This window comes from Prinia subflava, chromosome 4, assembly GCF_021018805.1.
Source record: "Prinia subflava isolate CZ2003 ecotype Zambia chromosome 4, Cam_Psub_1.2, whole genome shotgun sequence".
Taxonomy (NCBI): Eukaryota; Metazoa; Chordata; class Aves; order Passeriformes; family Cisticolidae; genus Prinia; species Prinia subflava.
The window spans coordinates 41,035,721-41,049,361 of record NC_086250.1 but is presented as its reverse complement, the minus strand read 5'-3'; the positions used below and the strand labels follow the sequence as shown (position 1 = coordinate 41,049,361).

Genomic DNA, 13,641 nt, shown 5'->3' with positions numbered 1-13,641 from the left:
TCCACAGCCCTCAAAGGGTGAACCAGGTTCCAGCTCTTCAGGCAGAGGAGCCTGCACCACAGCTGGAGGCACCAGGGCAAGGACCAAGCTGGAGGACCAAGGGCATGCCAAGGTCACTTACGCCCTTTTGACAACTTGCTCCATGCTCCAAGTTCCAGCTATTCCTGCCCTTCTGCATGATCTTCTTCCCCTTTTCCCAGCCCCAGATTTGCGGGAAGAGCTGTGCACTGCTTGCTGGACTGGGATTCATTGAACGTGACTGTTAGACAGGGCCAGCCCAGATGCATGCTGTGCACAGCAACTCAAGGGAGCAGCATTTTGAGTGGCTTCCTGCTCAACTTTGCTTGTTTTCCGCAGGAGATGTGGGGAATGCCCCACACAGGCATGCTGGCACTTCTGCCCTGGAGAACAAGCTGCATCCCCACGGGCACCGGGCGGACAGTAGCGGGGGAAGCAAGACCTGCTGTGCTGAGGGTGCAGCTCTCCCCTTGGGTGCTGTCATGTTCTGTCCCTCCCTGCCTCCGGAGACACTGGGGAGGCACGTGGGGTCCCCAAAGGCCACTTGTGCCCTCCGGCTTCCCCCTCCCCGGGCGGCTTGACGCCGACGGCAGCACAGGGCTTTAACTTTCCCCGCTGGATCAAGGTCCTTCTGTAACCGTGCCGCGGCCTCACACCGCCGTCCCCCGAGGGCATCCGGCCACCGTGTGCTCGATGGGGGCGCCGGGGCGGTGATCTCCCTCCTCCCACCCTCACCGCCGCCCGAGCCGAAGCCCCCCAGGCGTGCTGGGCCTCCGGCTGCGGGCCGGCCGGGGCGGGCTGGCGCTGCACCCACGGCTCCGGCCCGGGCCGGTGAGCGGCTGCCGGCGGGGCGCCCGAGCGGGCGGACAAGGCGAACGAGGACCGGAGGCGGGCGGGCAGGCAGGAAGGGAGGAGACAGCGGCGGGAGGGCGGGGAGAAGTTTATTCCCGGAGACACCTCTCCAGGGCGCGGCGGGGGAGCCGCCCCGAGCCGGCGACTGCTCGCCCCGCGAGGTTGGGACATGCGCCGCGGCGCTGCCGCCCGGGGTTAGTCACGGCGGGGCGCCGGCCCCTAGTTCCCACCCAGGCGATCGCGGCGGCAGCAGTAACCAGGGTCTCCGGCGTAAGGAGCGAGCACGGCCGCCTGCCTCCCGCCCACCGCTCTCTCCCTGCTTCCCTTCCCCTCTCCCGGGTGCGTGAGGAGAGATAACAATGGTGGGGCGCAGCCGCCGGGCCCCCGCCCTCGCCTAGTGGAAGCGAGTGCCCCGCGGCCGCTGCTCCGCCGCCCCGCCCTGCGGCGGCCCCGGGCCGCGGACCGCGTTGCTGCCGGCGGCGGTGCCGGGAGGCGATGGTGCCTGCGCCGGGGTTAGTCTGATCGCCGCTCCCCGCCTCGCCGCCTCCGGTGCCGGCGGCGCTCCCGCGGGGCCAGCGCCCGCCGCCTCCCCGGCCGCCGCGCTCGCTCGGGCTTGCGGCCGCCTGACACAACTTGGAAGCTCCTCCAGAAAAACAAGAATAATTAGTGATAATAATTTAGAACAAGGCGGAGAAGCGGAAGAAGCGAGTGGATAATGTCAACCCCGAGCAGATTCAAAAAGGACAAAGAGATTATAGCGGAGTATGAAAGTCAAGTGAAAGGTAAGTGCGGGGAGGCAGCGGGAAAGCCGCCGCGGGGGCCGGGCGTCCTGCCGCCCCTTCCCCCGGCTGCCGGCCGAGCCGCCACCGCCGGCGGGGCGGCCGGTCCCAGTTGCCCGAACTTCGGGGCGGGAGGGAGCGGCGGGAGGGCGGCAGAGGAGGCTTCCCCCCGGCCCCCAGCGCTCCGAGCGGCGCCGGTGGGTCCGAGGGCCGGGGCCGGACGGCAGCTGCGGCGGCTGTTCCACAGCCCGGCCCCGGCCGAGCACCTTCCCTTCCTCCACCGACTTCGGTAACGCCCGGAGTGGGGGGAGGGAAGGGGAAAGCGAAGACAAAAAAAAAAAAAGCTTGTCAATTACTGAGGCGAGAGACAATGCTAAGCCATACCCCTTTCTTGAGGCACATGGCTGGTGGCTCCCACCCTCCTCTCAGGGCTGTGGTTTCTGTGCTGGGCTGTAGAAGATGGCTAATAAAGAATTGCCCTTGACTACTGAATGAGCCCATTCAGCCATCCCAGGAAGTATTTCAGCCTCGCATCGCCCGGCTGTATCGCATCCAACTATTGTGCCAAGGACAGCGCCGGCAGATCCTGGCTTGAGCCACCGGCGCTTCCAGACCCTCGAGTTTCTTCGCCTAGCGTTTCCCCTCTGCCAGTGTCTTGGGTGGAACAGAGACTGGGAAAGTAGCGACATGGCAGTGGGGTGTGGGTCTTGTGGTGTGCATCCTTCTGGGTGCTCTCGGGGAAAATATTGCATAATGTATAAATTGTAATAAATCCAGAGGTGGATGCAAACCTGAAACACGGCATTTAAAAAGCTATGCAACACCTGAACTGTGCTTTTAAAAATGATGCTGGTGTGCTTCTTACATAGGTGGAGTGTTCCCTCCTTGATGCTGCCCATAGTCTGCGATGTGCAGAGATGGAGCATGTCCTCATGCAGGTCCTTGGGCTTCAGGAACAGCCTTCCTGCTCCACGCAGGCAAGGGCTGGGGACCTTCTGAGGCATCTGGAACAGGGTGGGAGGGACCACTCCTCAGCTGTTGAAAGATTTACTGACTTTGTGTACTTGCACAATATATTTTCCTCTCACTTGATTCTATGACATCAGTTTTTTAAGACAATGCTTGTAGTTTTGCTGGGATTTTTCCTCTTAAAAGTAAAGAGGTAGTTTTTTCAGGTTTTTTCTTCCTAAGCTTAACTTTTTGTGAAAAATACCTGCCACTATTGGAAGCCTTTTTGTGTCCAGGAAAGGATCTATGCTTAAAATAAGACATCTGCCAGACAGGTGGGCAGTGAGGGTCCGAGCTGGCAGGTAAGCCACTCTTTAGGTGTGTGTCTGACATGGGCAGGGCCCAGACAGTTCTCACATAGCTGGTGTATTCACTGCCATTGAGCCCTTGAAGCGTTGGCGCTTTAGCCTCTCTGTGGACATGGTGCAGATTTGTCTTGGTCACTGAGCATAAAAAATGTTTGAGATCTTAAGCTCATTGCACAGTGCGCGGACTGTTCCTTGCCTCCTCCTAACATGATTGTTAAAGGCTCAGCCTTTATAATCTGCACCCAGTTGCTGTATGTGCCAGTCTTTTCTTTTGAATAATGAAGAAAAAATGCCATGCCCTTCAGCTGCATGAATTGTATCATTTCAAAAGACACCAAATATGAAAGCATAAAGTACTGTTGATAACCTGGCTCTCCTTTGGTGTAATGGTCTCCCATCATAATTGCAGAGGGAGGTGGCATTTGTAAATATAGCTTAATAGGAATTTTAACTTGCTTTGCTTCCTTGTGGTGGTCTGGAGTGTGTGCAGTCTGGTCCCACCCAGCAGTCTTGTTTTTATTGTTGATTAGTATCTGTTTGAAAAGTATGCTGTGCTAGCAATTGTAGTCAGAGATGCTTTTTCTTTAACCTGCATCACTACCATTGTATTTCAGGTGGCAAGAACTGTCTGTGCTAAGATATAATTCATTTTGACACCAGCTCAGTGATAGTATAAAAGAATCAGTGATACCTCAGTGTGATACCTTGAAAATCTTTTTGATATTGAGGCTTCAAGGCCTAAGGAATTAGTCCTAATTATCCATCAAGGTAGCTTTAAAGGAATGTAAATTTGGGAAAGTTAGGTCCCTATATATTGCTTGGAATTTCTTATATTAGGTTAGGAGAAAGGGTGTGGCCAAATTGCTTTTGCTGCCTGTGATTTCTGGTGATTGCAATGGCTAGCTGAGTTCTCACTGCTGCTGTGTTTAGTTTCATAAGGATGTGGACAACTGGGCAGCAGGCTGGCCATTTGAGGTCCTCTGGACAGGCACAGGAGTGCTCCCATACCTTGTGAGATCGCATTGAGGCCAGCTTGCTGAGCATCAGGGTTGGTGCATGTGCCTTTATAAATCCTGCCCTAAGATGTCTGAACATTAATACTGAAGGTAGAGGGGCCTGCAGCGTACATGCCCTGTAGGGTATGTATGTGGTGCCATATTTGGAAATGAGGATTTGGTAGTGCCATTCTTCACATAGCTTTTCTGCTCTGAACTCCTCAAATAGGAAGCAGTAACAGGTGTTAATTGTCGTGCCTGGTTCCTGAGTGGTGTAAACTGACATCTTCTTGGATTCTTAGCAGTGTCACTAGATTGGCTATTGCTTTAGTAGAGGTCATACAGGAACAGCAGAAAGTCTGTAAATGTTACATGTTTGTCAAGCTGAAGTAAACAAGGTACTTCTGACTTGTTGGGCAGAGCATTTTCTTGCACCTTTTTTTGCAACGTCCTTGTTCTTCATTCTACCTTCTGTGAAGAACTGGACCAATTGAATCAATAAGGTAAGTGTGTTTACTTCCCTGCACATCATATAGAAAGCAGAAGAATATTTCTTAAGAATATTTTAATACTGAAGTTAGTTCTGTCTAGTTGGATACCTATACCTATTGTTTTGGGAGATGTAAGAGTATTGTGATGGCATGGGTACCTGATTTTGTAGACATAAAGGCACCTGGAAAGTAACATAACTAATAAAATACTCCTGGTCATCCACAGTATCAGTTGTATCTGTGTTTTTCTGAAGAGTATGGTAATTTTGTTTGCACTTGGAAGTCATTAGAGGTAGTTTTACCAACCTTGCAGCTGGGGCAAGGGGATACAACTAGAGCTAGAAAGTGGAGGGAATACTTTTTAGATTAGCACAGACTGGTGGTATAGTTATGAGCCAAGTGCTGTATGACCCTATTAGATTTATAGACAGCATGCCTTAACTCAAGGCTCAGTTGACTATAGTAGCCTATCTTACTTTTTGTATTCTGAGGACCTACTGCTCCTTGGTGCTGCTGATAATGTCAAGTAGTGTCTATTGATAAAGTTACAGAGCAATTCACAGTAGTGAAGAAATACTGGAGCATCCTCTGATGTCTGTAAGTAGGTGTTTTGAGTATGGTAAAGGGTGAGCTGGTGACATCTTGAATACCTGGCTCCCTTTGGAAATTTATCCTTCTGAAAAGTAAATCTCTTGTAGTAGAAAGAGGATTAGGGATATACTGGCCTGGAGCTCTCTGGTCATTCATGTTAAACTGGCTCGTTTGCCTTTTAGGAGTTGTAACTGGCCTCCCATGCACACAAGAAATGTGCTTTGACTAGGTGAGCATTGTATTGACTAATTATCAAGTGTGTCTCTTCAGAGAGATCCTCTGTATGGTGTTGAGAATCACTGAAGTCTCAGCCTTCTTTCACAACTGCATCTCCAACTGAAAAGGGCTGAGGGAAGAGCTGCTTAGATCCCTCCTTTTTCCACCTTAATTTTTCACTTGGAAATGACCTAGTGGAAATGCAAGCCCAAAAACAGTTTGCGGAGGAAGACACTTCCCCAAGATCAATATTTATGTGGCCTTCTTCAGAACAAAATACTATTTTTCATCAGAAAGAACTTGGTAGCAGTCTGTATTACACTGCCTAATTTTTATGGAAAATGAAAATTCTGAATTGTGAAACTGAATTTCAACTTCACGTTAAAACAACAACAGAAGCCTCTTTGAGAAAAGGCTGAGTTCTGAAGTACAAATTGGGCTGTTGTTTTAGTAAACTGATAGCTATTTTGAATAAAGTCTTTGTAATGAAACGTTTGGTACCTTGGATGATGCCAGAATTCTTGAGGTTTATTTTTAAAAAAATATGTTGAATAGATGCCAGTTTTCAAAGTTCAAGTTTATCAAGTGTGGTTTAGCAGAAATTTTTCTGGTCAAAGAACTTGACCACACACACAACTTTGTCTGATACAGAAAGGATATTGTTCTCCATGCTATTTTCTAGTTGGAGTTATGTTGTATAATGAAGTTCCTTATCTTTTCCCCCACCATTTTCTCCCAGCTCTCCGATCCTTCCTTTCAGAGTACAAACTCCAGTTGTCCAGATTAATGAGTTTGTAGTTGACTGTGCAGCTGAAAGGGGTATCTGCAGATTCTGATGGTTCAGTCATAAACTGAACAGTTTTTTGGTTGGTTTTGAATTTGGTTGGTTTGGGATTTTGTCTTGTTCTGTTTTGGTTTTTTTTTTTGTTAACCAGCATATTCAGGACTCTTATTCTTCCACAGCTTAATTGGAATGAAAACCAAGGGACTTGGTTTATCACTATGCTATGTATCAAAGTATTTGGGGCATGGGGGAGCCCTGCAAAATGCCTGCTTCCCTAAGGTCATGACTGAGGAACTTCAGAGGCTTTGGCTTAGTCTTTCTATATAGTTAAAGAAAAAAGGCACCTTTTCTTCATGCCTTTTTGAAAATGTGTCCAAGAGTCAGGAAAGTACACTTTTTCTTCTTTCTTGGTTTGACCGCACACTGTAGCTACCATGTTCCTGCACCACAGTGAAGCTACATTTATTATTTTACTTGAATTTAAAGGTGAATAAAGTCTTGATTACTACAGCACACATGAAAGGTAGGTGGTGAATGGATTGTCTGAACAGTGTTTCTTTCTGAGAGTATGGCAATCATAATGCATATTTAATGCATGTGTTTTGTAGAAACACATTTTTGTTAGTCTCTAACATAAAGTTCTAACTTGCCTCTGACTCTGAAGCCATTTGGAAACTTTTTATGATCATTTCTTTGGGGATTTTTTTTCCTTTCCAAGCATACTTTCTGTGCAGTTTTGCTGTTGCAGAGCTATGCTCTAAATCATACTAAGGTCATTTAATTTCCTGCCATTATCTTTTATTGGTCACTTTTTAATGAACTGGAGTTCTAGTTGCTAATAAAATTAAACATAGCTTTGAAGCGGCTTCAGTAAGACAGAACAGGATCCAAATTTCTTTCCATTTTCTGCTTGTGTTAGGTTTTGCCTTCTGTGGAAACTGGCCTCCTTGTCAGTCAGAGGTGATGGATGGTAGTGCTGGAAAAAAGTGGGTCAGTGCTGTTGAGATTGGATAAGAAATCCCCTCCTGACCATTACACAGCCTGTTAGAAATCACTGACCATGACTTGACAGTGCAGTGTGTCTGATCTCTGCTTTGGACAGGGATGGACATGAGGGAGAGCACAACTGGAGCCGGGCAGGTGTCAACACAAGCTCCTGTGCTACTTGTTCTTCCTTTTACCTCTTTTTTTCCCAACCCTTTCTACATCTCCCTGTCATGCTAGTCCACGTCTAACCTTTCTGGTCTCGCTAGTGGAAATTGCTGCTACCTTAACTTGTATTAATCCCTATTAGGGTCTAATCTACTCTTACTGCTCAGCTTTCACAGGGCAAAATAGGCTTTGGAGTGTGGGGGTTTGTTTGTGTTTGAGCGATTAGGCTCTGTGTGTAGCTGGGCTGCCTGTGCTCGGGGTGCTGCCGCCTTTGCTTCCTGCAGGGTTTATCTTATGGCAGCGTTTCCTCTGTGAGTGGCTTCTCCCTCCTTGTCATGTACGGACCCGAGCCTTCCAGGATCTGCCCTGTACTGGCTGCTGTGAGCTGTCTGGGTGGACGTGATCGAGTGCTGGCCATCTCTGAGGAAAGGCTGGCTGACCTTGCACTGTGCTGGTCGGTCTGGGAGCTGTGAGTCATGAATGGCCTCTTGTTCCTGAAGTTATTTCATCTTTTCTTTCCCTACTTTTTGTCTCTTGGGCACTGTGCCACACACCCTGAGGTTCAAGAGATTGTGGGGTTGTGTGTATAGATACATACATGTGGCAGAAGAGCAACAGCTGAAAATTGGAGGCAGAGGTTGAATGACTGGCATCACTGCTTGTGTGCCAATAGCAGAGATGAGGCTGGTGGGCTGTGCAGCAGCAGATACTTGGGATGAAGCACAGAGGGCCATTGCTGAGAGCATGGGTCCATCTCTTGGGTAAGAGACAGAGCTGTCTGCACAGGAAGACTGCTCGCTGTGTATCTTTTACCAAGGCTGTATCTGGCACCAAACTAAAGGAGTTGGTTATCGCTGCTTTTTCCTTTGTTTCCAAGACTTAAACAACTGCAGGCTGTTCTGGCAGTTTGTGTGGTGGCTTGGTCCTGTGGGAGTGCTCTAAGACAAACAATTCACTTTGATCTGTTGTAATGGAGCCGTAATCCTGAGGCACTACTTCCTCCGGAATCTACTGTTTTCTGCAGCTTGTGGAAGTCATCTTCTGGTAGACACTGAAGTGTGTCACTAGTGAGTTACAGCCACCTGGTAGGCTAAAGGTGTTTTACCTATGCTCTGCCCACTAATCCATCTTGTCCAGGCAAAGCACTCACATTCTCAAGCCCTTTTCAGTTAATTTCAGTTTTGTAACTGATCAAGGAAGATGTCTTTAAGAACTCCTTCCCTCTTGTTTTTTTTCCCTCTGTCACTGTTTCTCAGGCATATATACCTGTATGAATAGCAAGATGCAATATTCAGTCTTGCATTGTACAAACTTGAATTTTTCTAGGAGGGTCGCTGGGAAATCCTGAGCTTGAGATGTAATGTCATTATGAAAAATGAAGAGCATTTTGGAAATAACACCAAGCAAATCTGATGTTTTGTTTCCAAGAACTGGCTTGTATGTAGGCATTGTCATGACTACATTTTATTTTCCTATCTTTTCTAGAAGGTGTAAATCCTTGGTTTAGTTCACAGTTGGCACAATAAAATAGTCCCAGCTTTAGATGCATTTTAATGAGGTAGGTGTTGCAGGTAGGAAGGGAAAATCCACTAAATGCTCAAAGAAAATATTGTGGAGAAAGTGTATGCTTTGTGATTTGACTCTTTAATAATCCTGTCTGTGAAATAAATTAAAGATGGCCTGTGTTATTTACTCCAAACTCTATCCAGTGCAGGACAGTGCTGTTGATCTGTCTTTAATGAAGTCTCTCCTGAGGTGTGTTGGTTCTTTATCTGTATGTTTATGTTGATCATAGCATCTAAGGAGTTACTTTTAATTAACATGGTAAGAAGGGAAAAATAGTTTTTCTTTGTCTGTTTTTTTCAAAAAAGATTCAGTAGAACTTGCTTAGAAGTGTGATCATGGATTCATCAGTTAGACTATTTCTGTTAACTTTGTTATGTTATCTATTATTGACCAATAAAACATGCTTTAGTTTTGGTTGTGACCTCCTGAGACTTTCCTTTATAGATGCAGAAGTGCTGACAAGCAGGCAAGGGAGCTGTATTAGCATATTAACCAAAATATTCTTGAAATATACTAGACTTAAGTGGGTTTTTTATTGTAAAATGGAAGTTACAAAAAGTATAATTAGATCACTTACGGTGCAGTATTTCTTGTTAGCTATATTGGGAATAAAAAGCAAATGCAGCTGGCTTACTGCATGACGACTTCCAGGAAGTAATGATTGTAACCCTTTACATAATTAGCTGTTGTGGGAAACAAAACTGACTAGAGATTCATGTAAACCATGCAGACTCCTTAACTGACTCAGTGCTTACTCATCTGAATTACTCTGCATGTAAAATCTCTGAGCGGTTTGTTGGTGCTGTCTTTTGTGTGGAGTCTTAGAGATGCTGCTTGTTTCTTCCAGGGTGTCACAAATGGAGTGGTGCACACTTTTGGCTTCACTCTGCATGTAAAACTAAATAAGGAGACAAGCTGATCCCCTTTCACTTTGCAGTGCACATTCTTTTGTATGGGAAAAGAAAGCGGTCTCTACTGTTTTAACCAGTTCCACAGTATCTGTTTCCTGAAAATCAGGGGAATCTGTTCATGTTTACAAAGTACAGAGTACACCAGAAGTCTAATAAGATTCAGTGATAGCTCTTGTATGACTCTGTTCTTTCGACAACCTGTCTTTTTTCAAACCTTGCTGTTCTCTGGTTTTCCCCTCTGATTCTTTTTTAAGCAGAGAGAGGATAAACAATCCAAAGCATCAGGTCAGAGGCAAGATAAAATAAGTGTTCATTCAGTGCCGAGATGAGCAGGCATATCAACTGAAACTTTCTAACTCAACAATTAAGTCACTGTTTTACACCATAATGGAGAAATTTAAATGATTGTAAGTTACTTAATTGAATTGTTAAAATATAGATCAGGATGATCTTGTTATTGTGCTTGTTCTACTAAAACAAAGAAAAACCACCCCAAAAAGACTTTCTTCTTTTGTCATAGATTTCAATACTGGTCTCTGTGACTAAGTTGCTAGACATAAAGTTACTTTTATTTCTTTGAGAGCATTTATGCAGGCATTCAAAAGGCAGGCTAAAAAGAAAAAAGTTCTTAACCCTTATCATAGGATTCTTACTACCCCAAGGTTGCTATGCTGGTAAGACAGCACAGCAAGCTCTGCCTCTTGCAAATTACTGATCTGCCGATGAGTAGAAATGAAAGTGTGTAAGTTCTTGTCCATAGGTGCCTCATGTATTTTACAAATTAGTGTGTGCATTCTTGGCTTAAATAATACTAGTTCTTTGAGGAACCAACTGTGTAGCAGAAATGTAGCTTTTGTGTGTGTTGTGCATATGGATAACTTTGTGTTTAAGAACTTGACAACTATGTTGTGCTTGCTGCCTGGCAGACTACTTGAGGTTAAGACCAATGTAATAGGGTTGTTTGTATTATGTACCTTTTTTGGGGGGCTGTCTTCATTAGTGCCTTCCTAATTTCCAAGTAATAGTGCATAAAATTAGTGAGGTTCCTAATGTAATGACAGAAAATAGAATCAAAGTGCTAATCTGCTCAGATACTTTAGCATTAAATCACGGCCATGTGCAGAGTGGGAGAAGGTTCCCCTGTGCAGAAGAGATGAGGGAGCCCAGTGCAGGTAGCAAGTCCCCACCTGCCAGGTGCTCCTGTCCTCCCAGGATGCTGTGGAGGAGGCTGGTGGCAACAAGTGCCGTCGTCCATGCCCGGCATCACTTCCTCCCCGGCAGCCTGTGATGAGCAGTTTATGTGCCTCTGCAGCCGAGCTCATCGGATTATTGTGGACTGTATTGTAATCCTTTAATTGCCAGCCACTTCTGATACCATGATATTGTAGTTGTGGGTCAAATCCTGTGCTTCTTAAGCAGTATTCCCACTTTACCTGTGGGATGGTGCAATAGATGATGCCTTGTGAACTTGATTGTGTGGTCTTAATGAGAAAAAAAGCCTCACCAGTCTTACAGTAAAGATTTTCTTCCTTAAACCTAATCTAAAGCTAATTTCTTTCAGTTCAAAGCCATTACCCTTTCTCCTGTGACTACTACATGCCTTTGTAAAAATTCCCTGTCCAGCTCTCATGTTCCCTTTAGGTACTGAAAGGCTGCTCTGAGGTCTCCCCTGAGCCTTCTCCAGGCTGAACAGCACCAGCTCTCTCAGTCTGTCCTCACAGGCGAGGTACTCCAGACCTCTGATCATATTCATAGCCCTGCTCTGGACTTGCTTCAGCAGGTCCCTCTCCTTCTTATGTTGGTGGGCTCAGAGCAGGATGCAGCCCTTCAGGTGGAGTCTCACCAGAGCAGAGTAGAGGGGAAGAATCACCTCTTGTGGACCACTGGCCATGTTTCTTTTTGATGCAGCCCAGGATGTATTTGGTGTTCTGGGCTGCAAACACACATTGCCAGATCATGTTGAGCTTCTTGTCCGCCATTGTGCCCAAGTCCTTCTCAGTGCTGCTCTCAATCCATTTTCTACTCAGCCTGTATTTGTCCTTGGGATTATCCTGACCTACATGTAGGACCTTGCACTTGGTCTTGTTGAACTTCATGAGGTTTGCAAGGCCTCACCTTTCAAGCCAATCTAGGTGCCTCTAGCTGCCATCACTTCCTTCTAGCATGTTAACCGCAGCACACTGTTCGGCGTCATTTGCAAACTTGCTGAGAGTGCATTCAATCCCATTGTCTGTGACACCAGTAAAGATGTCAAAAAGCTCTGGTCCCAGTACCTGAGGAACACCACTCAAGACCACTCATTTACATTTAGATGTCGAGCCATTGATCACAACTCTTTGAGTGAGACTGTCCAGCCAAGTCATTATTGACCAAGTGGTCCATCTCTCAGGTCCATGTGGCTCCAGGTTAGAGACAAGGACCTCATGTGGGATAGCATCAAGTGCTCTACACAAGTAATCTACTAGTGCTGTAACCTGCATTACAGAAGACCACCAAGTTTTGCAGGCACAGTTTGCCCTTATGAAGTCATGTTGGCCAGTCACAGTGTTTTCCACCTGCCTTAGCATAATTTCCAGGAGGATCTGCTGCATGGTCTGCCTGAGCACTGAGGAGGGTCCCACACATCTGGGAAACCTTTCTGGACAACCATAATATTGAGCAAGAAAAACCCTCTTTTGCATATCAAAAGGGAAAAAACCCAATGAAAGTAAGAGCCAAAGTGTAATTCCTCCAATATATATTCCCTGACACACAGACTAGGGGGTTGCTGGTGAGAGGATGGTGTTCAGAGGATCTGTTCAATGAGATGGCATGCACATGCTTTGGTAGTGGCCTATTTGGCAGTTCAGTATAGCTCTGTGTTGTTCCCTGGTGATTCCAGGATGACCTCTGTCACTGGGGGGGGACAGAGGGGAGATGGGGTCTGTGCTCAGGCCTAAGAGTACTGACTTTCAGGCTACACTAGCAGTTTTCAGTCTTCAATAAGGGCTCAAAGAGGCTTAAGGGTATAAAGTATCCTATGGGATTAAATTAATAAAAGAACTCTAGCTCTTGTGTTTGCCTTTCAGATGCCACATTTAGTTCTGCTTTTGTTGCTGCCTCACTTCTGAGGTGTTGTGAGGTGTTGGTATGTTTGTATGACTGCACATACTGGCCTACATGTTTATTCTGTAGTATACTTTGAAATGCAGCATCTCTAATGTTTATAGACCAGAAACTGCCTTGCCTCCAGCTGGCAGTGACCAAGTGCCAGCCTCATCTGTGATGATGTCATCTGAGCTGCCACCAGAGTAGACCTAAAAATGTTGCTTTTTCTGCTGAGCCACGTGAGAATATGTATGAAATTGTGGCATCTGGAATCTGATCAGTGCATCCTTCCTAGGGTTTATGTGAGGAGTTCAGTTCCATATTTTGCTACCTTTATCATGCTCAAAATTGAGTGTTGAGTACAGGTCTCCCATCTTGCAAATGATTGCTCCGAGAACTAAGGAACTTAGTATTCTTGGACAAGTCTCCCTGTTTTCTTGTTTGTTCAAGCTCTCAAGCTCTTTTTCAGACTTAATGAATATTTAATTATTTACAAGATGATTATGAATCCATTCCCTGGTAGTTAGAGCAGGCACCAGAGAGCTAGGATTCTCTATGAATTTCAGCAAGAGTGTGTTCCTGCTCTGCTTTTTTAAAGGAATGGAAAAGGAGGACGACTGTAGGACTGAGATAATTATGTGACCATTCTAAATTAAGAATACTTACTTTATTAATCTGGAGGGGGGAGTGTTCAGAGGATACCTTATTTGTTTATCACAGTACAGAGAAAAAAACACAGCTCTTTCCTTTGTAATGATTTTTAAAGTCCTTCTAGGATTTGCACCAATTTTTGGCAGATTGTCTCTAGTATTGCAGATAATCTGTGAAAGAAATGTTTGCTCAGAGTTATTGGAAAGGTTCAGAGATGAATGTCTGTTTGCTT

At 46.0% G+C, this 13,641-nt stretch overlaps 1 protein-coding gene across 3 annotated transcripts in view; it reads left to right on the top strand.

Moving 5' to 3' along the window:
- Positions 1 to 954: 954 nt before the first annotated feature.
- SRGAP1 (SLIT-ROBO Rho GTPase activating protein 1) overlaps positions 955 to 13,641 on the top strand; it is a 145,922-nt gene continuing 133,235 nt past the window's right edge. For all 3 annotated transcript variants that reach the window (XM_063396559.1, XM_063396558.1, XM_063396557.1), the window contains exon 1: positions 955 to 1,652. In XM_063396559.1, coding sequence (XP_063252629.1) covers positions 1,586 to 1,652 — 67 coding nt within the window. In that variant the 5' untranslated portion in view covers positions 955 to 1,585. The remainder of the gene's footprint in view (positions 1,653 to 13,641) is intronic.